General features: G+C 38.5%; 1 protein-coding gene and 1 non-coding gene across 4 annotated transcripts in view; both read right to left on the bottom strand.

Annotated features, from left to right (window-relative positions):
• Positions 1-26,427, bottom strand: part of CEP295 (centrosomal protein 295) — a 48,919-nt gene that overhangs the window by 10,291 nt on the left and 12,201 nt on the right. For all 3 annotated transcript variants that reach the window (XM_067289499.1, XM_013955987.2, XM_067289506.1), the window contains exons 8-20: positions 23,355-23,538; positions 20,948-21,115; positions 19,755-19,979; positions 18,493-18,599; positions 16,530-16,745; positions 15,631-15,728; positions 14,408-15,503; positions 13,266-13,431; positions 12,966-13,118; positions 10,850-11,068; positions 4,120-4,226; positions 1,886-2,024; positions 498-656 (exon numbers count right to left, since the gene is read on the bottom strand). In XM_067289499.1, coding sequence (XP_067145600.1) covers positions 498-656; positions 1,886-2,024; positions 4,120-4,226; positions 10,850-11,068; positions 12,966-13,118; positions 13,266-13,431; positions 14,408-15,503; positions 15,631-15,728; positions 16,530-16,745; positions 18,493-18,599; positions 19,755-19,979; positions 20,948-21,115; positions 23,355-23,538 — 3,037 coding nt within the window. The remainder of the gene's footprint in view (positions 1-497; positions 657-1,885; positions 2,025-4,119; positions 4,227-10,849; positions 11,069-12,965; positions 13,119-13,265; positions 13,432-14,407; positions 15,504-15,630; positions 15,729-16,529; positions 16,746-18,492; positions 18,600-19,754; positions 19,980-20,947; positions 21,116-23,354; positions 23,539-26,427) is intronic.
• On the bottom strand, positions 2,263-2,346 carry LOC136991207 (small nucleolar RNA U2-19). Its single transcript, XR_010883251.1, has one exon. It is a non-coding gene; the product is annotated as a small nucleolar RNA U2-19 (small nucleolar RNA).

The following is a 26,427-nucleotide window of genomic DNA, read 5'->3' as shown; positions in this document are numbered from 1 at the left end:
AGAGAGTCTAGAAGAAAAGGGTTCATTCAATTTTAAGAAAAGGCTTGCTTTGGGGAGGGGAAGGGGGGGAGACAGGGAGTGGTGAGGCACTGAAATCACATGGTTGTCCACAACATCTTAAGAGACAGTATAGAGAAGACACAGCCAGATTCTTTTAAAACAAACAAACAAACAAACAACCACACAAACCACAACCCCCCCCCCCCACACACACTAACCCTAGAAGCAGAAGCTGTACAGAACTAGGCTTTGATCAGACAGATACCTGATCAGATTTTCTTTTGTTGCACTACACTATGCTATGAATTTGTGTCCACACTGCAAAGGATGAAGAACATCATTAAAGGAAGTGATCTCATCTGTAGAATCCTCACTGGCTATAAAATATAAGCTGAACGTAAATAACTAAGGCTAACACATAACCCGGATGATTAAGCTCTTTCTCATTCTGTATGATGAGAGCATAACACACAAAAATACTCTAAAATGGTAATTACCTTGAAAAGGAGTATTGTCTTCTGATGAAAGATTTAAATCTCCAGATGCTCCAGAGAGATTCTCTTGTCTCCGCTGCACATTAAAAGGCAACGAGGAGTTCCAAGGGTGACTTGCTGTTTCTCTCAAAATTTGATCTTCTGTGCTGCCAGAAGATGATCCTGAAATAAAAAGCTAGAAGTTGACAGTTTTGCATATAAGCTACTTGCATAAGCTCATCTGAATAGACACTGATTCATATCCCGAAATACTCTTAACAGCTTTAGGGTTTTGTTTCTTTAACTCTCTCCTGTTATTTCTCCCACAAACCTTACCACAAATTTCCACAAATCTAAGTTGGCAATACCTAATTATATAATACTCAGTGAAATTTAGCCATTTTAGAGGATGTAGACTTAGGAAATACTGAAACAATAAAATCAGAAAAGAATTAATAGTTATTTTACACTAGCAAGCATATTTATGTTTCCCATTGCCATTGCATATAAATATGTCAATCCTTTAATATGATCTTGGGCATCTTTATGATATAGCATAATAGCTTTATTCATTCTCAAACAGGAATTGCCAAATACCATACAAGAAATTGGAGAGATCAAGGATACCGATCTTGGATTCTTAGTTAGTGCCACAACCACCTTTATCTATATATCTGAAGAATTCCAAAAAAGCTATCAGAAAAATCTATTATAAACCACCAGGCATACCATGAAAATACAGCTAGTCTCAGAAAATTTATTCATGCACTGAGCAACTGAAATGTTAGGGAATTTTTTTCACAACCAACCACCAATAAAAAAAAAGCAAAGCTACAAGTGATAGCAAATGTTCTAAGAGCTTGTCACATGAATTAGGAAGCTTACGATGCAGAAAGTTACTAGTTTAGAAGATTAAAGTCAAAAGAGAGGCTGAGATTTTAGTAGCTCAAGAACTATTTTCTTTAAAAATTGATTTATAATCATGGAATAACTCATACATATATAAGTGTGTGAGAGATCAGACACAAGACAGATAAACACAATATTAATATTTTACCTGAAAGCCTTAAGAAAGTAAATAATCTGTATCTTCTGGGGGTCAAATTTCTTAAAATTCTGCCACCTAAAAATTTTCAGTGTTACAGTTGCTGATGAAGTCTCAAATGCCCTTTGCCCAAGTCAATGTGTTATTAGGTTAATTATGGAAGTCAAAATCACAAGCACAGAAAGCGTGTATTCCAGTTGCACTCTATTCTGCAGGGCACATTAACTATTGAAGTTCCATACTAATCTCTATCAGAAGAACTTATGTTCAGTGAGTTAGATCCATTCTCTTGTAAAATAAGGCAAAGAGAACACACAATTTTCCATTTAGAAAAAGGGGGGGGGGGGGGAGAAAAAAAAGAGTTTACCAGTGTCAACAGGGCTTGCATCCAATATTTCACTAGTCAAAAAGCTTCCAGTGGAAATTGTTGAAGACAAATCACCAGGTCCCCCTTCCACGAAAGCCTCTGAACCTAAGTTTGTGGATACTACTTTAGAAAGTACTTCCTAGGGAGGAAATAACATATATAGTATCATATATTCAGCTGTCCATAGTTCAGACTTAGAAAAACCACACATTTTATTCTGAGCTCAGTTCAAGTGTAGAAGCCTTCATTTTTTTAATAGTCAGGCAAATCCATGTTCATCACTGCTCAGTACAACGCATTCACATCCAGCCTCAGACCTCTCCCTCCCCCCACCCCCCAACACACGCACTCACACTCGCGCAAACTCTTATTAAGCTTCTCAGAATTGTGTACAAATCATAGCACCTGGAAGATTAGTTTATCTCCTGGTGGTCAGATTTGGCTATTTCTCATCACAGACCCACTTCAGTAGAATTGTAGATCTCAGAGGAATATAGACGCAACACATGAAAGACTCCAGAATTTCACAAGTATTTGCAAGACCATGCCTTTTGCTTACAGGAGACAGACTTCAGTTTTGTTTTATGACTAAAAGTATCCAGAAAATACCCTAAAATATTATCTTCCTTAGTTTTGAGGGTAAGCTCTACAGACAGTCACAAAGCATGGAATGGGGATCCTTATACCTCTGGGTTTACAGGGATGAGAAATGTATACATTTCACTTTTTCCCAATCTTTGAATTCAAACATTAAGAAAAAAAGACAATCTAAGAAACCCAGCCTAATTACCTTTTTACATAAGTATAAACACACTACTTTCTAAATACTGCTTTTATCTACTGATAAAATGACTGGATCTGTGGATGATGTAAGAGCACTAGATATCATTTACCTTGACTTTGACAAGGCTTTCAATACAGTCTCCCACAACATTCTCGTATCTGAGTTTGGATGTTACAATCTGCATGGATGAACAACCAGACAGAGAAAAACCTGGCTGGACGATCAGGGTCAGAGGGTAGTGATTAATGGGTCATGCTCTACCTGGAGGCAGGAACAAGTGGGGTACCACAGGGGTCTGTCCAGAGACCTGTCCTGCTTAACATCGTTGGCAATGACCTGGAAGAGCTGACAGAGTGCACTCTCATGTTTGCAGATGACATCAAGTTGGGGGGGGGGGGCAGCTGACACATTTGAGGGCATAGCAGACATCCAGAGGGACCTCGTCAGACTGGAGAAGGGGCCTCCAGGAACAAGATGAAACTCAGCAAGGACAAGTGCAAAGTCCTGCACCTGGGAAGAAGGAATCCCCTGAAACAGTCCAGGCTGGGGACAGACTGCCTGGGGAACAGCCCTGACAAAAAGGACACTGGAGTGTTCTGGCAGACGGTAAGTTGAGCATGAGCCCGCAGGGTGCCCTGGCAGTAATAAGGGCCAGCAGCATCCTGGGCTGTATGAACAGGAATATTCTCCAATAGACCCAGACAAGTGATTACCCCCTCTTACTTGGTGCTTGTTACACTTCATCTAGGAGTACTGCATCTAGCCTTGGGCCCCTAATAGAAGGCAGGCATCGATCAGATAGGAAGAGTTCAGCAAAGGGCCACCAAGAATGGTCAAGAGAGCTGGAGCACTTGCCCTGTGAAGAGAGGCTGTGGGAGCCAAGCCTGTTCAGCCTGAAGAGATGGCTGGGAGGGGGCAGGTCTACCAGCAGCCTGCCAGTACCTATGAGGTTATCAAGAAGATGGAGCCAGGCTCTTCAGTGTTGCATGGCAGGAAGATGAGAGACAGTGGACGTAAGTTGAAACAGCAGAAGCTCAGGCTGGATATAAGGAGGAACCCTTCCACCAGGAGGACCATCAAGCACTGGAACAGGTTGTCCAGAAGTTGTGCAATCTCCATTCTCGAAAGTTTAAGACCTGGCTGGATAAATCCCAGGGCAACCTGGTCTGCTCTCACAGCAGGGTCAGCTGTGAGCAGGAGGTTGAACTAGAGACCTCCCCAGGTCCCTTCCAGCCTGAATTATCCTACAATTCAAATAGTTCTATACACCCACCTTCTTGAGCATTCTGGAAATACAAAATCTAATTCTCAAACATGCACATGCTTAAAGGCAACAAAAATATAGCATACTTTCATTTTTGTGCACCATCTTCATATTCATATTTCAGATAAATGCATCATGAAATAAAAAGAGTAGATTATGTTGTGTGGTTATTCTGATATGACTAACCATATCATGGAGTCTGAATGATGGTCCAGAATGTGTTACAGCTCCGTTTCCAATTTCAGGAGCAAGAACAGGCAAATCTTGAGCCGCATGAGAATCCTGGGACCAGGCTGAACACAAATGCAACAAAAGCAGTCAGGAATAGAAAACAACTTTGAGTTCAGAGTTAGCAATTTTTTTTTGAACACCAGATGGCAATAACACTCTATTGTTGCTGTCTTCACTGAATTGATTGAGCCCATGCTTACCTCTTTCTTACAACTTATAATACACTTTCTGCTCCACTGTAGCACTATAAGAACACCAATTTAGTTGGTAAACAGAGTGACTCTCCCTAACCAGCCTTGTGACAATTCCTAATTACCATGACACCTTTCTGCAGAGAATGCAGAAAGAGTAAAAATGAATGCTTTGCAGGAGGAAATACGGCTTTGGTAGTGTTAACATAACCATTTAGTTGGGGGGGGTTAGGGGGAGGGGGCTTTTACTCTCTACCATGGCAATGATTACAAAGAAAAGCACACAAAATAGATCAGAAAAATCAGAAACACTGAATTATCTCACTACAGCGTGACTCCTACTGCAGAACCGGTAAGATTGTCTCTGCCATAATGCACTTATACACAAAAATAAGGATGATCGATATCGGGGGAAAAAACACCCTAGCAGCACCAAAAAAATGTAATGGCTCTATTCAGTGCTGACAAGTGCATTCAAAGTTTGGCAATTCTTGTAAAATTTGAGATTAAATTTCCTGCAGCAAATAACTCTAAAGTATTATTATTTCCAGTAATAGTTTTCAAGAAAAGAAGCATTAAGTATCAAGTAGAAATTGAAAATAAACGTTCGAAGTTAATGCGCTTCCTCCCAATTCTGTAGGGGCTGCTAATGGCAGACATTCCAAATTCCAAGCATTGTAAGGCTCTATCCTTTAGAATTAACAAAACATTGTGAGATCTGCTAACAGTAATTTGTAGCTTGTATAAACTGAAACTCAGTCTCCATCTTCCAGTAAGAAATTAAATGTTCCATTTTTCCTCCTGTACAAATAAAGTGGGAAACATTTCCTCCGTAAGGCAACAAGAGATAAGACTCTATATGATGTGATACCTACATACCTCAATCAATATGAAACATTTTGAAATTTATTTCAAGGAAGAAGAAAAATATATATATAAGGTTTTCTACAGCCACTGTCATCTAGTACTCTCCCCGGAGAAAGTATAAGAAATGAATGGAAATAACATCTAAAATAAATATATTTGGATTACAAAGAGAAGTTAGTCTATTCTTCATTTATTTAATATATTACTACCTTAAATGCTAACTGACAGATCTCCAAGTAAAGGATAAAGAGAAATTATCAAACTGGCTTCCCGCCCTGCAACAAATTCTCCAGAAATTCCTAGTAGGCCTGATCCTGATCATTTATGACATTTTGATTAGTAACTGAACAGGCATTGGCAATAAAATTTTCAAATAAATGTAAAGACTGAAAGAACGATAGACAACCACAGTACAACGTGATAGACAACAGACAGACAACAACAGTACAACCATAAAAAAATTATCCAAATCTCCTGCCAGCCTAGTCTGCTACACAACATTGTTCCAAGACAGGTAAAGTCATAAAACCAAGAACACAAAATACTGGTTTCTGATCCATTTTCTGTAAGCGCATGACAAAGGTCTTCAGGTTTTTTGGGGAAAAAAACTTAAGGCCCAAGTAGGCCAAGGCAACAGAGAGCTCCCTGGGTGCATGCGGCAGTAGCGAGACTGAGACTGGAAGCACTGCAGAGGTCCGCTGTTCTTGGGATCGGAATATGGGAGAACTAGAGAGGACCACAAAAATGACCAAGGCCTTGAAAAAAAAATTCCATCAGCAAAACTGCAGTCATGTCATCTCTTGACATTTAAATATCCCCACTGGAGAAAACATAAGATATAAAAATTTTTAAACTCAGTCATGACAAGGAGAAGTGATTAGAAATGGCTGTCAGACATACTGAAACAGGAACAGAGCATTTATTTTAAAACGTGATAAAAAATGAACACTGGAACAAGCTATCACAGAAAATGAATTCTCTATTTCTTGATATCTTTAAATCAAGATTGGATAGTTTTCTGAAAGAAATGCTTTAGTTTGCCAGATAGAGGGATCAGAGTGACAGGTAATAATTTAGAATACAGAAGAGATTAAAGCATCTAATACTCTCTTGTATTTAAATTCTATAAAGAGCTATGCTACAAGTATCTTTTATTACTGTACAGTAATAACGTATACTGTTCTTGTGATATTAATACAAGGGATGAATAGTAGTAATTTCATGCTATAAGCCAAATTAATTACCGATTTCAGAGTTAAAATAAAACGTGCTCACATCTCATGAGTTTATTATACTATCCTTAAAAACTTAATATTTGGTGGCTCATAACGGAGGTTTTTTTCTTCCCCTCCTCCCTCCAAAATAATAATGCAACATTCTTATTTGGCACAGCTGACTTCTATATGGCACCTTCATATTTTAAACTCCTGGCCACCATACTAGGACAAACAATTCATATTAGAATACTGAGGCTGGAATATCCAGAATGCAATTTATTCAGCAGAAATGGCAGTAAGATAGCAGCAATTATTTTTGGGTGCAATTTAGAAGATTAAAGCCTGAATGATGAATCACTCAGCGAAGATAATGAAAAAGCAGGGATTAGTTCAAACCCAACTAAGGATACAAATAGAGAAGAATTGTGTCAACAGATGTACTCCACACTAGTTTGTTATATTGACAATGGATAAGACAATCTGTTGCAATACTGAATTATGGACAAATATTGAGGATTAAGAAAAATAAATTGAAAACTTTGGGGTTTTTGCCTGATCCAGGCTAACCTATCATGCATGGAATAATATCTCTTTTTAGAGTCGCAATATACGAAGATAATCACATCTGGAACTGCTCAAGGGGACTGTTAAAGAAGATGAATACTGAGGGAAAGGTTTATTGGTATACAAGGCAGAACTGTGAAAGCTGATGTATATATCAAATCTAGTCACTATTTTCAGACTGACTTCCTAAGGAAGTGAGGCTCATGCAATCAAATTGCCTGCCTCATCTGTAGCATCACTCTGCAATTCCCTACTAACAATTTGTATTCTATTAGCCCATTTTACCTCTCAGTCAAATTTGGTTAATCTCAAAGACGTTAAGTTCCTAACTCATTTTAAGACATCAGTGGCACGGTAGGAGAGGGCAACCCAAATCAGTGCCATCACAGAGGCTAATAACTGCTGAATTGATGCTGCAGTATCTGTCCCTTCTGGCCTGCCACTTGGCCCATCAGTTTGTGCAGCACTTGCAACCACTCAATACCAAGAGCAGCGACTCATTCTCATCCCACCAGAAGCAAGCCCTTAAGACCCCCTTTACAGTTAGATATGTCTGCCTCTAAATTTGAGAGGCTTGAAATTATTTTTCTTCTTATAATACTTGGAGGAAAGAAATATGGTTACTAATTAAGCATGACAGACACCTGGGGTAATTACTGAAGTTCCAAAATAATTTTGTTTGTCACCCAACGGCAAATCTTGTATATCAAAGGAAACACTTATCAATAAAGTATCCAAGCAGATTTACAAAGTTTATCTTTACAAGAATCTGTATAACATCTGTGCAGGTTTTACCTTTTTATATTATCTTTAATGCTTTATTCTGGAAAATACACAAGCATTATTAATAGGATTTGTGCACATCTGGTAGTTCTGTAATCACAAGAGCAATTCAACTCCTAGGTTGTAAAGCTATACTCCGTTTGATCAAAAGTAGGAACCACCAAGGATGTCACTTCAAAGAAGATCAAGATCACATGTATAAAGCACTCATTTGCTTTCATCATTAGGGAACAAACTTTAAGATATGATTGTGTCTTTGAAAACATAAAAACACAACTGTAAACAGAGTCTGGTTAAAATCAAGTATAAAAAAAAAAGCTCACCACTACAACCATAAGTTACATCTTAAAATACACTTAAAAAAGCACTTTCACCCTTTCCAAAAATTTTAAACCCAACACATGCTAAAGATTTTTCTGCTGCAGATACCAAATTAGTTACTGCAGGTACCATGAAGTGCTTTACAACTTTCAAATTATAAAGAAGATACTGCTGGCCATATTTTGGTTATTCTTTGAACTGTTCAAGGGGACAATCCTCTTCAATACACAATCCAGGACTTACCCCCCTCTCCCCGCCCCTTTTTATATATACGTTCATATGAAGTTTCCTAATCCTCTTATATATAACTACTGCACTGTCCATATATCACTAATGTAAAAAGATACTATAGCAAGATACTTTTATTAACTGGGTAACTGCTGATCTGGCAATGCTTCTACAACTCAGACAAAGATATAAGCCTTTTCTCCAACTATTAAGGAAAGACTTTTAAGGATAATTTAAGTTTAAATATTATGCACGTTTCAAAAAGACTATTCTGAGAATTGAAGGAAGCAACTGAAAGAAAATGAGCTTGTAGGTACTTATTTAAAACAACTTAATTTCCCATTAAATCTTGATCAAATTAAAAAGGATATCTCAACACACAAACTAAAAATCTTAAGATCTTTCGGGCGGGGGGGAGTGGAATTTCAAGCAATATCAAGAGATGCACACTACATAGCTGTATTGCTTGTAAAGACGTACACATAAAATTACCAAATTGACTTCTTTGCAGCTCTAATAAAATCTGTTTTAGATGGATACTCAGAACTACTTCACCATGAGATACTATCATCTTGTATTAAACTTTGAATTGCTTAAGTCAGCGTTTCACAGACTGTGAGTACCACTGATCGCTAGTCAGGCAAAGCACTTTCAATTATAACCTAGATACACTGCATTTCAATCTGCAAGAAATGCAAAGAGCTGAAAACAAAAATGCAACTGAAAGTTTTGAAGCCTTCAAGTTATACCACTGTTGGAAGACTGGAGAGGCAAGCTTAGTTTCTATCAACAGTGGGAAAACAGTAGGATTTAAATACCTCAGCACCCACTTGTTAGCCCAGCAACATAACCTATCGAAAAACTCTTAGTAACTGACAATTGCTTTGTTTGCCTAAGACCTTTGTCCTTTATAAGTCAGTTAACCTACTGGGTGCTATGACTAGTTTGACAGCCCTATAATAAAAACATTTTGACCATCTATAGACTGCTTTATTTATTTGTGATAACCAAAACAACTGTTTGTTTGGGGAATCAGGGTACTTTTGTCACATATGGACACAGCCTATCCTCAAAGGTGCAACCTCTGATAAAAGCTCTTCACAGAAGAGAAGAGATCAGAGTTAAAGTATCCTTGCATTATTGTAATATTTTTCTGTCATAGCTAACAGCTGATTGCTTCAATGCTGTTTCTTTGAGCAAAGGTTGACACCTGACCTCCTATTTTTTGTCTCAAGTGTAATTTAAGCAATTTGTTAAGTATGGTGATTTTTCAGGGGGTGTCTACATTAGCCCTTTAGCACTCCAGAGTTCTGCTTAAACATGAATTTGCCTTTTGTCTGTACAAGGAGTCACTGGGTACTGACATGGGCACAGAATCACAGAATGGTTGAGGTTGGAAGGGACCTCTGGAGATCATCTAGTCCAACCCCCCTGCTCAAGCAGGGTCACCTAGAGCACGTTGTACAGGATCGCATCCAGGAGGGTTTTGAATATCTCCAGAGAAGGAGACTCCACAACCTCTCTGGGCAACCTGTTCCAGGGCTCTGTCACCCTCACAGTGAAAAAGTTTTTCCTCGTGTTCGGATGGAATTGTCTGTGTTTCAGTTTGTGCCCATTGCCTCGTGTCCTGTCGCTCAGCACCACTGAAAAGTCTGGTCCCATCCTCTCGACACCCTCCCTTCAGATACTTGTACACGTTGATAAGATCTCCTCTCAGCCTTCTCTTCTCTAGGCTAAACAGGCCCAGCTCTCTCAGCCTTTCCTCATAAGAGAGATGCTCCAGTCCCCTAATCATCTTTGTAGCCCTTCGCTGGACTTGCTCCAGTAGTGCCATGTCTCTCTTGGGGGGGGGGGGACCCACAGAGTCACCGCTGCCACCCTGCACCCGCCCCCACCCGCCAGGCAGGGGGAACAGGTGGGGCACACAGCACCTCGTCCAGCCACAACATGCGCCCAGCCCCGCTTCGCGCCCCAGCCTGACCGACCCAGCCCTTTCATTACCCCGACTAGCAGACCACCAGCCTGCTTAAAACAGGTTGCCACCCAGTGAAGTGGATGCTGAAACTACTCACAAAAACTCTGGGCAGAAGGTACCTCCCTTGGAGGAAAACATCTACAACACTCTCCAGCTGCTTGCTCCCTACCCATGCACGGGACTTTGTTTGCAACGGCAAGGCAGTCAGGGGATACAAAACAGATTTCTTTACAGTCAGCTGCACTAGGTACAGATACAAAGCACATGCCTTGGATGAGCAATTGTTGATGGGCAAGGAAGTTCACTTCAGTGCTGACATATGTTACTAGAATGGTAACGGATCAGAAAAAAAGCAACCACTCGGTCCTTCTGAGACACACGCTTATTAAAACACCTCTTTTCATTCTTAAAATTAAACAGTATTTAAATAGTGCTGCACAATCTTTAACGAGTCAGGTCAGACAACAAATAAATAGCAGTAAAATTAGCAGTATTTAATAGGACTTACATAATCCCTAGAAGAAAGAGGATTTGCTCACCTGGGTCATATGAATTTTCAGTCATCAGCATCTCTTTTAATAGCCTACTTGACTGTTCACTTTCCCTTAGACTTCCACTAGAGATTTGTTCTTCACAGTTGGTTATGCTTCCGGGTAACCTGCTGTCTTCATGAAGAGCACGACTGTAACAGCTAACAGACACAAACTCCCCAACAGTCGAAATGGGAGAAGATTCTCCACCAGCAGAATCTGTTTTATCTGAGTTTAAACATTTGTAATCAGTTTGAGTATAGAAATGCAGTGTTTTGCACTTCATAAAAGAATGTTAAGATGCACATACTATTCCAAAGAAATAATCTGGTAAATTTGTACAGTGCTCCATTTTAATAAAGTTAACCATTCAAGCAATGAAAACTGCTGTATTATAACTGTTCAGACTCGGATTTCATAGGTCATAGGACTTCTCAGAAAGTAATTCTTAAATAGACTAAATCATTCTTTCAAGAAAAAAAACTCCAAAAAATAAAAAAAACCCACCACCACTAACAGGTTTTCCATACAGTAAATCCACCAAAACTTTTGGTAGTTTCACCAGCGGTCAGCTTCCTTTCTTGACCAGCCAGGGAGAAGTCATAATCACATTTTTATTCCCTGGATAACCTATGGAGACTGTAATATCTCAACATAGCCGATTCCACTGATTCTCTTGATAAGGTATATTTTTAAATTCATGAGTCGTTCTCATGATTATTCTTTGAAACATCTTTGTTTTTTGCAATATCCTGTTTGAAATGCTTCTGAAATGTGACGCTATGGTGGTGTCAGTAACTGTATCATTCCCAAATCCAGATGCAATATAACTTTTCAGCTCTAGTTCAAGATTTCCCTCATTTATACAACCACAGATCACAATAATCCCTTCTCTCCATAGAATCCCATTAAAAACTCAAGTTCAGTTTATCATCTACCATGACCAACAGTTAGATAATATAGGAATAAAAACACCTGTGTGTGGATCACAAAGGGATTACTCACCAAATGAATATTCCCTGCTCTAGAATTCCATTGGGCAATTTGTCAGAAAATCTTTGGTATGTACTTTGATTTTTAATCTTGTTTTTTTAATCAAAATGTGTGATATTAGAGTCAAGTGCCTTATGAGAGCACAAATGTACTTCAATCGAACACTTTACCAACTGGAACTTTTTATCTAATCAAGACACTGAATTGGTTTGACAAGAATTATTCTGCATAAACTGATGCTGACTAGCATTAATTACTTTTCTTAATTAAAGAAAAAGTCCCATATCAGCTGTTTCATTATTCTGCTCAAGATCAATGCCAGTCTGACAGGCCTGTAATTACTTGGGTTGTTCTGCTTATCCTTTTAAAAACACTGGCACAACACTAAAACTTCCTAAAATATGCATGGAATTTTAGCTGTGAAGAGACTTTCTTAGGGAGTGTGGGGGTGGGGGAGAATAAATGTTTATATTTAGAAAACATTATTTTGTTGTATATCTTAGACTTAACATTCCACAAAGAATTATAAAGCATTGTATACACAAATACTTAGAAAATGCTAATAGCTACATAAAGTTATTCTTGGAAAATGTTACAAAGAGTGTTTTGTAATTGAAAAAATTAAAGAGCTCTTTTAAAGTATTTCTGTAGCCACCTGATACTAACTCCTTAATTATAAGGTTTCACACACACATTCTAGGTGTGCTCCAAACCTTTAAATACCCTTTCCTCAACTCTGATGTTTCTCTTTTCAATTGATAGATATATTTACAGGTATCTGATTAAATCCTCAAATTAAAAAGGGCATGAATAATTACATTCACTTTAAAGATTGAGATCAGAATATATCATCTTTACTCTGAAAGAAATTTTTAACACAGACCCTGCTCATTTTATCATACAGAGGGAAAAAAAGTTAAGTACTGGAATTATGGTGAATTTCCTTTTTAGTGAGTCTTTTGACTGCGTTTTTCTAGACATATACACCTGATAGGATAAGCTTTTCGCAACTATAACTCACATTTTGCTGGAATATAAAAAATTATGCCACAGTAAAGGCAACAGTATCAGCAAATATTTCGTATTTTGTTGTCTGTATTTTTCAGAACAAAGAATCTAATATATATTTTACCTGCAAAAGAAATGTTGCAACTCCTCGGTGTGTCTACTTCTGGTATAACACTAAGTTCATGCTGTTCCAAACCAAGCCCTAACTTGACTTTTGCCAGAGGTGGTTTGGAAGATCTCCATTTCTGTTCTTTACATTCAAGCTTCTTAGGCTGCTCTGCAAAATAAAGTTTTGTGATTTATATGTTATTGCAGTGTGCTAGGGGAATATCTATTGAATTAGCTTGAGGAGGTGGAAGAAAACTCCATTTCAACAGAAAAAATGAGAAAAATTATCATAACGAAAGATGTTACACAGCCTTACCAGAGTGCCCAGCTGGACTGATGCATCGCAAAATCATTTCATTTTCACAAAATTCACTTGTATCACAACTCTCTTGCTGGTAGTTTTCTGAGTCTTGCAAAAAGTCAGTCAGACAGTCAGGCTTTTTTGCCTGCGTCATTTCTTCGTTTGTGCTGAACTGTCTTACCTTAAAAGAAAAAAGCAACTGTACATAAGATTATACTTATACTCACTTATTAAATCAGCAATCCTTTTTGGGTATTCCATGGAGTGTCAACAACACTGAGTACTTTGAGAGGTAAGTTCAAGTATGCGAGGTACTGGACAGACTTGCTCATCTGCCCAAATGCTTTTGTAGGTAAGTATTTCATTTAGCTCTACAGACCTCATTTACTAATACCCAATTAGTTATGTATTCAAGGCCGTTGCTAGATTAGATCAGAATAATCAGTATTTTTAACAGCAACATTTCTTGAAAAGTCTGCTTTGTTTTCCATTACTGATACCAGGAATTTTAGCTGTCTGAAGACTGCAAAAGCAGAAGACAGGGACTGAAGACAGTTATTTTTCTAAGATAGCTTCAGTTAAAAACAGAGGGGCAGAAGGAGCTTCTTTAGGAATAAGCTTGCAACTGAAAGAAAAACTTGTTTTTTCTCCTAGAAATAAGTGAGCAAGTACAAGAGATACAGAAGATAAAATACCGAAATAAGCAAAAGTACAAGTTGAGTGTAACTGTCAAATCAATCTCCTAGTTTGCACATGTAAAAAGAAAAAGCTTATTTTTAATTGTCTGTTCAAAATGCTTAGTATATCCACTGAGATATTATTTAAAGATTTTTAATAAGAGCTGTTTTACATATAAGCCACACTTCTAGAGCTGACGAAAACCATGCCTGCTCATATGGTATTTCAGACTATTTCAATAAACATTATGTTCAGAGACCAAGCATAGAGGAAGTTTCTGTAAAATTTCTGTTATACTGAACAAAACAGCTCTCTCGGGTCTCACGGAACAGAACTACTGATTACAAATCAGAAGCCCTAATTCAAATTTTCATTTTGGTAAATGACTTAAAATATTAACACTCCATGGGATACTTTACTACTTGGTAGAGCGCACTTTAAGTTTGATCACCTACTAGCACTGCATTTATAAAGCATACCTGCTTGTTCAGAAATTCTTTCAAAGCCTCTTGTTGTCTCTGCATTTGTTCCTTCAATTTATCCTGCTTCCTTATAAGTAGTTGTTCTTGTATTTTTTGTCTAGAAAGAAGAGCTTCTCTTTGTGCATCCAGCTGCTCTTGAAGTCCTTTCAAATACTTTTGCTGAGCTTGGATGCTCTCTGATGAGGCCAACACCCTGTCCCTTAAATTCAGTATACTAGAATAATTTAACAAAGATGCATCTCCACTTTTTGATATCAAGAACTCCTGAACACCCTGGGCTTTAAGTTCTTCATGAGATGAAGTCAGAGGCTGAAAAAGAGAGGGGAGTTGTTCAAAGCTTGTTTTAATGCTGCTCTCTGCAGATCCCTGCTGGTACTCTAAAGAATCACTTGAGGCTGCCTGAGCTATCTGAGATCTCTTCGTTGCTGGCAAAAGGGGTACCGTAAGTGGAGGCTCTTCTACAGCTTCTGTCTCTGTTTGATGGTTTGACATCTTCTGAGATAATGATTCCTTATCACACTCAACTGTTCCTGAAGGCTCAGAGGAATTTTCTGCAGGCAAAACAAATCTAATCTGTTGTATGCAGGCTTCAGGTTGCATTCTGACAGAGGGGACATCTTGCAAAGCCATGCCTAACCCTGACGGTGTCTGAAATTGAGACGAATCTCTGACCTCAGTATTGGAGGTTTCCGACATTCCCACTTGTTCCTGCGAAGGAGAGCTATATGGCAAGTGAAACACTCCTTGATTCAATTTTGATGTTTCTAAAAACTGCACATGTCTACCAGAACAAACGTCATGCATTTGCTCTTCATATTTCTGTGAAGATGGTTTTTCCAACACATGTGGTAGTCCTGAAAACATAGGTGGTGACTGGCCATACTCTTGTGTACAAACTTGTTCAGACAACTGGTATTGTATTGGATGTACTCCTTGCTTCTGTAGAACGGGTTCTGAGGTAGACTTTAAATTAACTGATTTTGTTTCCACAGAACTTAGAGGTGTTACAGGAGTACTTGGGTATCTTTGCTTCAATTTATTCTGATACTCCTGTAGACACTTTCTAGCTTCTTCAACAGTCTGTTTGTGCAGCCTAAACAGAACAAAAACACACATCTTTTCTAAGCATTGCAAAGATAAACGGCAGTTTCAATAATTAAACCATTTCAAAGTTATTTTGAAACTGTCAACTTAGATTTTCATTTTATACTGGAATTTACCTGTTTTGTTGTAGAAGACGTTGTTGATAACTACGAATCACCTGTAAATGATCGGCTTCTCTAGGACTTCCAGTTTTTAACACAGCAGTAGTTTCAGTCTAATCAAAATTAAAAAGTTTTAAGTGGAAATATGCAAATCATTCACAGAAAACTATTAGAGCAACATTAATCTTTAGCAGTATGTTATTCCTCCTCCTAAGCCTATAGAAGGTACTCTGTACCACTGTTTGAAGTCTGCGGGATTTCAGCCCAAGGCAATGAAGCTAGAGCAGGTGCTGGAACAGATGGCCTACAGCTCCAGTTTCCCACTGGAAATCTAGCATACACCGTGAAAGTTGATGGTGCTTACAGCAGCTTAGCTCAGAGAGGTAAACACGCCCAGTAGCAAACTAAGGAAATAATGATCCAACACAGTTGCCTTTATAAGGAGAACAGATTCTTAGAGTACAGGTTGTACAAACGATTCAAGATTTAAAACTAAGACTACTTTCCTCAACGAATGCCCCTCCTTGAAACAGATAATGTTTGAGATTTAGACAAAGACAAAAAAGGTAGACTTTTTTTTTAAAGAATACTTTTCTTTTTTTTCTTGATCAAGAAGGATACGTGTACACGCATAGTCATTATATGACTCTAATCAGATTTTACCAACGTGTGCTTTATATAGATATGCTATCTCTAGGACTATGCAGAGATAACCCAATATCCAAAGCCCAGCACATGAAATAAATGCTTCTACTTCAGCCAAAAGGAAGCTTTTGTACATAGGAACTTTTGACTCATGGCCTCAGAATCAAAAATGAAGTCTTGATTGTTAGAATTTAAAATTCAGAATTTGCTCTCTGGATTTTTATTAATGAATAGATAAAAGAAAAAAAAACACTTTTAAGATACTTCACCTCATGAAGACGTTCCCCTTCTTTCTGCTGGTCTGCAGAAGGACTGCTGCTGCTTTGAACCAGCTGACCATTCTCCTCTTTTTCTTTTTTCTTAACCTCCTCCAAACACCATTGCATTTGGATCTTTAGAAAATCAGCCTCCAGACATGCCCTCTTTTCTTCAATTTGTTTAAGCAAGGCCAGCTGTTCCTGTTTTTGTTGCTCTATTTGCTCATTCTATTGAAAAGAGAGGAGGGTGAATCTCCAGAATTGAATGACAAAAAAAAGTTTGTCACAAATTACAATAAAATTTCTATTGTAAAAGGCATTTCCCAACTCTAAGAGGCTTTTACAAAAATAGTTCCAAAGTTTACAAGAACAATTTATTTGGCTGGCTAGATATTCCTAATATTCCATGAGTACATAATATTGTACTACACATTCACTACTGCACAATTATCTGCTATCAAATTAATAGAATGGATAAAATCAGAATCTAACCATTGAAGATGCAGTACAATTTTCCAGAGACTGCAAAACAGTCCTCTTTAGATTGAATTTGGAAGTCCATTCTGCATTTTATAGAGTTTTTCATCAGGAGTTCAAAGCAGTTAAATGTTAATTCAAGTCTCACAGTATTTATGAAATAGCTAATATATAAACAATTTAAGAGTACTCCATAAATCTCCAAAGTGGTTTGCTTATTTTTATTTTCTTCCCAAGTTATTCATTAGCTACAAATCACTGTTGTATGCAGGCATAGCAACAGCACACTCCTTTTGGAAAGGAAGCGAAAAAAATTTCAAAGTGCTGGCAAAGATGAACTGGACAACAGACATGAATATGCTTGCCCTAAAGTGATTCTGAGGGGCACTGAGTGATCACTTATGAGCTTCACTTGTGTAGCTCCCATCACTCATTAAAAACAAAGAAGAACTGATACCTTCATGCATTTACCTGTTAATATTTTTGTATTTAGTTTGCCAAGGAATACAAACTCAGGCTCCGTTACTGTAAGATATCTTATATGTAGTGTAAGTTAATTAGACTGCGATGGCTAAAGTTTTACTGAATACCTGCAGTGTGGCAGTCAGAATGAGGACTAGAGAAACAGCAGCCTGAGAAAAAGTTTGGCCTGAAAACTGTTAAGTGAACCTAGTGACCTATACCTGGGGGTAAAGAGTGGGAGAAAACTGCTGTTAAAGAAAGTAGCCATACTTTCAGGGAGGATCTACTGAAATATTTTTGTTCTTGCAAAAAAAAAAAAATGCATCAAATCTTTGCATTTCCTGACTTGCTAAATTTTAACTCTTCAATTTAAGGCTGCATTAAGACCTTTTTTTTTTTTTTTAAATGATGAATCCCCACATAATAAGGTGTAAATCTCTAAATTTCTAGGATACAATGAAATAACATACAAAGTTTTATACAAACTTATTATCTAAATATAATAATGTAGCATTCAAAAAAGACACAAAAGTTTTTGCATTTGATTTTTTAAGTAAATAGGAAACAAAATATTCAAAGTTTGCAAGCTTTTTCTATCAACACTCTAGACAACAACACAAACCTTACTACATTATTATGCAGGCTTAAAATTTTCACATAATTGTGTATTGTTGACTACCATCTTCCCTACAGCACATGTATTAAGCCACAATCGGGATTTTGATATTTTCATATGGTAGCATTCCTTACCTATAGCAGTTGTTAGATTTTAAAAAGCAGTTTTTCTCCACACTGTTCTAAGCTCTAGCTAGAGCTCGGTGATTTAAAAAACAAAAAAACCAAAAAACCCCACAATACACAGAAGTTAAGCATAGAAAATATTACAGTAAGAATTTATGTAAAAGTTACAAGCATGTTAAAAGAAACTATAGCTGTTTTATTACGTGAAGCATTTTATCAGTCTTCTGTAAAACACTTTATATTGTAACTGAGACAGGAAAAAAAAAAGTATATATATACACATACATACACTTACCCATTTTCGTCTTTCCTCTTCCATTCTAATTTTAGCTGCTTGTTCCTGAGGATGAATTAGAACTGAATTTTCAGCTACAACTGTATCTTCCAAAATTTCCATGGAGTCTAAAATATACATGTTATTTAACTGTAAATGCAGTCAGAAAGGACACTATTGCTCACATTGAAATTTGAAAGCATAAGACTACTACCTGGAGCATGGAAACAACTTCCATTACTGAATTCATAAAACACTATTCTAGAAATTAGTATTTTCCTCTATTTCCAATTGCTAAAGAAAAGGCAGCAGTGGTTACTTCTCAAATAGTCAGGCCTTGGATCTCTCCTATGTCTTCCTTTACACTGTTGTAACCTCTCTAAACAAAATGCATTAGCATCTCTTGAAACAATTCCCACCTACATCCCACTCTGCCTGTCTCAGCGAGATGGAAAAATCAGATTTTTGTATTATTTAAGCCCTTGCTGGCCACTTTACCATGTGCTTTTGATATACAAGATGACCCATCTCCAAAAGAAATGAAGGTTGCTTCTACCCAGATTATTCAGTAGCCTACTAGCAAGATCATTCTGAGGAACGAAAGACATACGTTAACCTCTTGGAACAAAGAGGGCCTAGAGAGTAGTACACTCTAGGCAAATGATCTAACATCTGGCTACTGCACAAAAAGCAAATATTCATCCCATACTGCCAACTTAAAATATCAGCAGATCTTCCCTACTGGCAAATGCAAGCTAAATGCTTGTTTTCACCCATGCTGCATTCTGCAATGTCCACAAATTATGCAGGTGTGTCCACACGCACGTTATTGAAGTAAATCGCTAGATCTAGTTAAAAAAGATTTACAGGATTTCAGACACACTTGTCTTGAGCACTTCCAGTTGTGAATCTCTGAAGCATCTAGCTTCTCCAGGTTTGCACTGAGAATTCCACTCCTGGAGGCAAACATCTATTAAAGCACGGTAACACTGTGTGTGACAAAAATCTGGGCAAGATTTACAAGATGCAAAGGTATTTTGGAGATTTCTTCTCCAGAAGATCTTTATGGGCAAGACAGACAAAAAAGCAAAAACCTCTCCAATTTACTGGATCAACAAAACAGAAGGCATAGAGAGGGTAGGGAGAGGAGAACTGTATTTGCCTCCTGACAACACAGTGAAACAGCAACACTGAAAATTCATTAAACAACTTTGCTATACTCCACTTTCATAGGTCTCTTTGTTCCTAAACAACAAATTTTGAGGCAAGTATGTATTACATACCTTTGGTTTCAGATACTGAATTTTTACATTGTTCATGGTTAAGTTCTAAATCATATAATCGTCTCTCTTCACTAGCAATTGTGCCCGATTCAATAGTCTCAATTTCACTTTGACTCTCTTTCTCACTTTTTGATGTCCACTCCTCTTTTTGGCTTCTGATTTTGTTCAACAACTTCTTTAAGGCAAGTTTTGACTGAGGTTGGTGAATTTTTCCTTCTTCAGGATCTATGAGGAATATACACCTTTAAAAATTTTGGGTAATGATCATCTTCATGTTATAAAACTTCAAAAAACACTCATAATTCCTTCAATTGCTTACACAGCTGGACAAATAGCTCAGACAAATTATCAAGTTTTCAAAGCTTAACAAGTTATTTTTCTTACCTGGAAGAGATGAGCAGTAATTTGACTCAGCACACTATAAAAGGAGGGCTAAGCTAAACAGAGTGTTTTACAGTCAAACTAAACCTAGCCTGTACTGTTGAGGCCGTACTTTCTCCCCTTTCACCTTTGCCTGTATGTTCCTGTGCTTTCTATTGTATTAGCACTAGCAACACAATCCATCACATAGGCCAAAAATGGATAGCGCCAACAAACGGATGGGGCAGAAATGCTCGGCGAAGGAGCAGTTTGTTAACACACCTTTTGTTCACCTTGTGTTACCCTGTACATGCCACAAGCAAACAGTACACGCACATGCACTATTGCAGCTTACTCACAAGCTGAGGTAACTCGATCATGAACCTGAACGTAAAGGACAGACAATAAGTAAACCTTCATACGAAGTCAAGCTCCAACTCTGATATATTTCAAAACAAATGAAAAAATACTTAAGTTTATATACCAGCTGGTATGAAGCTGGCTTCATCCCATAATTTACACTAACTACATAGGAACCATTATAGCTACTAAAAGTGTAGTTTTACAGAAAGTAAAAATTATTCTCAGCACAATATTAAACAGAGGTATATCAGAAAAAAGTCACATTTTAATTTTTAAATCATATTTGTTAGACTATTATCATCCCTGATAAACATCATAAACCATTTGAAACTGAAATATTTCATAGTCATTGAAGCATTTAATAGTTAAACATTTTAATTAATATTGAAGTTAATCTAATCAATATATTAACTAAAGTTTCTTTTCTACTATGAATCCGAAAAGTTTAAGCTAAAGTTTAAAAGCTTTACTTTCTGATTCATCAGGAACTTCCTCTTCTATCACCTCTCTCAATTCTTGTTGAGTGTCACAAGCAGATTCCTGCTCCAAAGTGATATCAAGTTCATTGTCTTGAGATCTGTCAGAAGGGGCTGGTAAAGGTTGTGGCTCAAACTGCAAAATCAGGTCTCCTTTTATTTCTAATTAAGGGAAAACAACCACATAAAATGGCCATTTGGAATAAAGAAAAGCAAACAACATTGCAAGACTACACTCACTATACAAATTCTTAAGAAGTTCCAACATCAACAGTTGTTTCAGAACAGATTTAATACAACTTTTTTTCAAAATACAAGACTTGCAAAGTTGAGACTGGTTAGTTCTTTAGCCATCTCTTGAATTCAGGATTCTACAGTGTTTTCTACTAGCATATGCTAAATTCTTCAAAATAAAAGATTGTGGTAAAAGCCTCGTCTTCACACGGACAAAGGAGTACACAGGAACAATAACAAGCAGAAGGACCCCAGCAACCCAGCCAGATAAACAGAGCACCCTGACCCAGCTGCTCCCAGGGCTATAACAGAAGAGCAACCAGCTCTACCACCTAGGTTTTAAACCCATTGATTCATCTTGATAGCCACTGTTCTGGGTGAGGAACTCTATTCTGTGCGCATGCGTGTGTATGGAGGTCTAAGTGCCAACAACTGGTGTGGGGACTGTGAATCCTAGGTTTGCGTGCCCAGGTGCCAGCAACTGGGGACACCAAGGATCCAGGGCCAGCTGCTGGGTAGACCAAGTGTCTAAAGACAGTTACTGGGGAAATCCATTTTACATATTTGTAAGTGCCAGCGAGTATGTAGGCATGCAAGGTAACTGGAAGGCTAGGGGGTCCTGGGCTAGTTACTGGACAGACTGAGTATCTAAGGGCAGTTACTGGAGGTGCCCAAAAGGAGGGGGAAGGGAGGGAGAGGGATGTGTATCTGTGACTGAGGGGGTCTGAATACAAGCAGTTGGAGAGGGGCTGCAGGCCTTGAGAGCTTATATGTGCAGGTGACAGCAACTGGGGAGACAGGATCCAGGGGTAGCTGCTGGATAGACTGACTGAGACAAACTGCTGGAGGGATCCATATTGTATATATGCTGATCAGCCCGAGCAAGGAATAGGATGAGGCCATTGGTGCTACTGTGTTTGTGTGAGTGCTGTGTTTTCTGTGTTGCTCTGTGTGGCCAGCCATGTGCATATGTTTATGTGTACTGTGTATGCAACTTTCTACATGTGCCTACTGGGAACACACACAGCCTTGCTACTGGCTGGACCTGGGAAACAGGGAGCTGCAACAGTCTCACCTCTATTGGGATACTAGATTCAGCAACCCCCAACAAGCAACTGTGGGGGGATGCTCCCAGCTTCCCCCCCCCCCCATACACATTTGGTGCCAGTTACAAGTAGCCTGAATTCTTGTGTTTTACACTCCAAAAGGGAGGATGTCAAGACTTTGAGATAAGGCCTGCTTGGGCCTCAGGACCTTGAGAAACAAAAGCCTCCTCTCACTGCTGGGGCAGTGTTAATTGCTGTGGTCAGGACTGTCTCCTCCTCATCAGGACCCTGAGAGATAACACCTGCTTTCAAGGCTGGGGCCCCATTGCAAACTGGAATTAACTCCTTCTTAGCCCAGCTATGGGATCCCTCCTTGGGACCCCCACTGCAAGAGTAAAGCAGTCATTGGAAGTCACTCAAACTCCTTTCTTCAGTGCTGAAGAGTGCACAAGGCAGCTAGCCTGCCACTGGGGGTGTTTGGCCACCCTCCCCCCCCAACCCATGACTGTGGGTGCGATGGTCCTAACAACGACGAAGGAGAGTCGAACCCTGCAGCAGCCAAGAGCCAGGGACTGCGCCTGCGTGAAGAGAACTGTAACTGGCCTAGAGACTCCACCTCCACCTTCCCCTGAAGGGTATAAATAAGTTGGCCCCGGAGGCTGTCTTTAGCTCTTCGTGGGTGACAGTGGGTCTGCCAACTTGCGGAACCCCTTGGGACTTGGGACGGGGACGCCCTCCCGCAGTTACTTCCCTGGGATTGAGTGTACGTTGGCCGCTGAGGCAATGTGTGGGTAAGATCGATCAGAACTGGTTTGCCTAGTTCATTCATTTGGGTATTTACAGTTAGTATAAATTAGCTATCTTCTTCTGTTTACTAAGTAGTTACTGTTAGCATAGCTTTTAGTGTAATTAGAAATAAGTATTGTAGTTGAGCTAAGTTTCTGTTAACAAGAATTCTTGCATTGTACCTTTGCAGCTTCTGTAGTAAATTTTGGTCTTTGAAACCATTTGTGGAGTCATGCAGTAAATCTCCTCTGCCCCTCCTCCCCTCCCTCGCGCCACACGAAACCCATACGGTCTGGGACTGTAAGATAGTCAGTCGTCCCGCGACAGTAACTTACTCCTGTCTTCATTGCACATGTCTTCAAATGCAAACTCCAATTCCCTCTGCCAGTCGTCTTTTATTTCCATTCGTTTGTATGCAGGTACAAACAGTTGAGGTGGCATCTGTGCTACAACCTGCCTTCTGCGCATCCGATCCATATTCTGCATTTGTTCAAGTTCTTTCAGTAGTCTTTCCCTGTCCTCCAAATAAAAAAAGTGATCTCTTAAAAATACAGCATTCACATTCAGACAGCAATACATCAGAACTGACAAAATGCTTTCATTTGGTTACCATGAAGTTTAATTCTTTGTTTAAAGTTAATTTCATTCTGAGAGAAGGAACTTCCGGACTTAAATGCTGTATTTAATCTTTAAATACAAGAGTCAATGCTACCCAAAAGATTCAATGTTAAATACAGAATCGGATTGTACACTGGTAGCATGCACTTCAGCTTAACAACTAAAAAAAAAAAAAAAAAGAAGTGGGCTAATATTCTTTGGGTATTATGATGGTACATGAAAGCTATTTAAAAAAAGCTTTACTTGAAGTTTATTTTCTTCTATTAACTTAAGGAACATCAGTAATTCAATTTCCACATTTCCCATTTTAGTTAGATTACTCATTCAGGGCCTCTCATTTCTCAAAGAAATAGGAAACTGTCGCTATTTATAGTCTTCTCAAAATATTCGTAAAGGTAACAGACAGTGGGAAAAAAAATTGAGAATGTTCCTCTGGGTACAGAGACCATTCTCAATAGTTCAGTTTTTACTTTCGGGGGGGGGGGGGGGGGGAGGAACTAATATTTTCACACTTTTGAACTAACAGAACCTAAATTTCTAAAGTAAGAAAATGTTTTGCAAAATAAATAAGTTGCATTCTTAAGAAATAAACCCAATTTTTCCCTGAAGCTCAAAAAACTACTAAAACGAATATGGAAGAGCAGAGCTCATCACCCATTAAAGAATTTGATCCTGAATACAGCCAGTTGGATAATATTTGGTCATACGTTAAGTCAACAAAAATTAAAGGACATTCTTCTAAACGATGATCTTAATCTGCGTGCTTTCATTCTCTCTCAGTAAAAGATGACTACCTACTTCCTCCTCGCAGAACTGCTGTGAATATAACTTCAATTGAATCTTTGGAAAACTCTCAGATGCTTTCAAAAGCACAATGAAAGAGTCATGATGAAACTGAAACGGCTTTATTCAGCATCAGGTTTGGACACTGTGCGATAAAGCAGTAAATGAAAGATCAGGACAATACAGTATTCAACAGCTTCCTCCACTTTCATACATCTAATGAAATACAGGGTTAATGTCAGCAACAGATAGAGAGCACAACTGCTAAGACACATAATCTGGGTCCACACCAGCAAGTTCAGATTTGAAAACAGATCTACATTCATACCAGCTCATCTCAGTGCTAATTTAACAACCTCTGCACCTCAGAAAACCACTGATTTCTCTTTCTTTTCTACAGTATATATCTATTGTGCATTCTTTTGCCCTTTACACATTTTGCATGTTTTTGCTTTACCTGGATTGTCTTACAGGTTTTTTTAGACAACATAGCAAAAACTTACATGACTGACAGGCATAATTATACCAGGAATTTAAAGTATACCACACACACACTAGAACTGAAGAAAAAAAATATATACAAAAAAGGGAGTTAGAATGACCAAGAGCTACAGAGCAACTTCTCTGCAAAGATCTGTTAAGTAGTTTAGTACTCCTCAGACTAGAAGAAAAAACAAACAGAAGAAGCCTATTTAATTTTCAGGGGCATTGTGAAGACAAATAGGGAATTCACTGTCTTCTAATAGAGAACTAGGGAAAACAGATGAGACTAATAAGTATCAAGAAAAAAAAAGGTAAAGCTTCACACAACACATAGCTAAGCTGTAGAAATTCTGGCCACAGGAACACTCAAAGTCGCAGACACTCAAACCTTAGTCACCTTTTGAACCCACACAGTCACAATCACAGAAGCAAGTTCCATCAAATTCAAAGACATCAGTGGGGATTCAGGAAGCTCCTAAGCTACAAATGCTGCAGGTGAGGAGGCTGAATATGTAACTTGTTCTTGTTCTTACAGTCTTTAGACATCTTCTATTAGTCACTGTCCCTACCGGAATCCACACTGAGGACAAGGTGACACAGTCAAAAAGGAGATCACAGAAATTGGGAAAAAACAAAGGATTAAAGGGTAATAATAACTGAACAGAACAGCAAGAATAACAGTCAAAAGTCAAAAACTGAAAATAAGGGAAAAAGGCAGCTACAGCAAGCAATTCCCCAACCCGCTGCAACACCTGTACAACAGTGCCCACCATTTCTTGAAGGTGTCCAAGTTACTGAAGCTGACTGGATGCTCAGCCTGAAGATATGGCAGAGAACACCAAAACTAAACTCTCTCTCTCCCACCCCCACCATTGATGCTATGGATAGCCAGCTCCAGCAAGGCCAGGAGGAGATTGATAAGATGGTCTTGTAATTTTGCAAAGGTTCAGAAAAGCAGTGCATAAGGAGAAAAAAAACGCAGCTCAAGAATTCAGCAGGCATCTCTGGAAGAAGAGTATGTACGCAAATGTATGCGCTTCCATTGCAGAAACAGCATATTTCAAGGAGACTCTTTAAACTGTTCCATAAATTGACTATGCCCACTGCTCCAGACAGCACTCTCTAGAAGTCCATGGAATTGAGGTAAGTTCTGGCTTATTGGCATCTCTTGCCCTCTTTTGTAATAACAGCTCCTTCCACCTTTTATCCAGACAGGACACAGGGTGAGAAAATAGGCTGAGAGAAGCACAAACCCACAATTAAATGTTTTGAATACTCATTTAAAATGTTTATGTGAGCAGAGCTAGATGTGAAGGAGGGAGAAGGACTGATCATCATGTTTGATAGGTTTCAGTTTTCTCAGATGCACACAAATGATTTAGGCTGACTGATAACAGACATGCTTTTGAAAATGTTACCCTTCTATTCTGGTCATAATTTAAAATTATACAGTTCTCCCTCAATCTCATATAGCTATAAACTAAACAAAGTTTTAAATAAAAACAACAGCTCCAAGAACAGTTG

The sequence above is a fragment of the Apteryx mantelli genome, chromosome 1, assembly GCF_036417845.1.
Source record: "Apteryx mantelli isolate bAptMan1 chromosome 1, bAptMan1.hap1, whole genome shotgun sequence".
NCBI lineage: Eukaryota > Metazoa > Chordata > Aves > Apterygiformes > Apterygidae > Apteryx > Apteryx mantelli.
The sequence above is the reverse complement of the archived record's forward strand: the minus strand, read 5'-3'. Positions and strand labels throughout refer to the sequence as shown.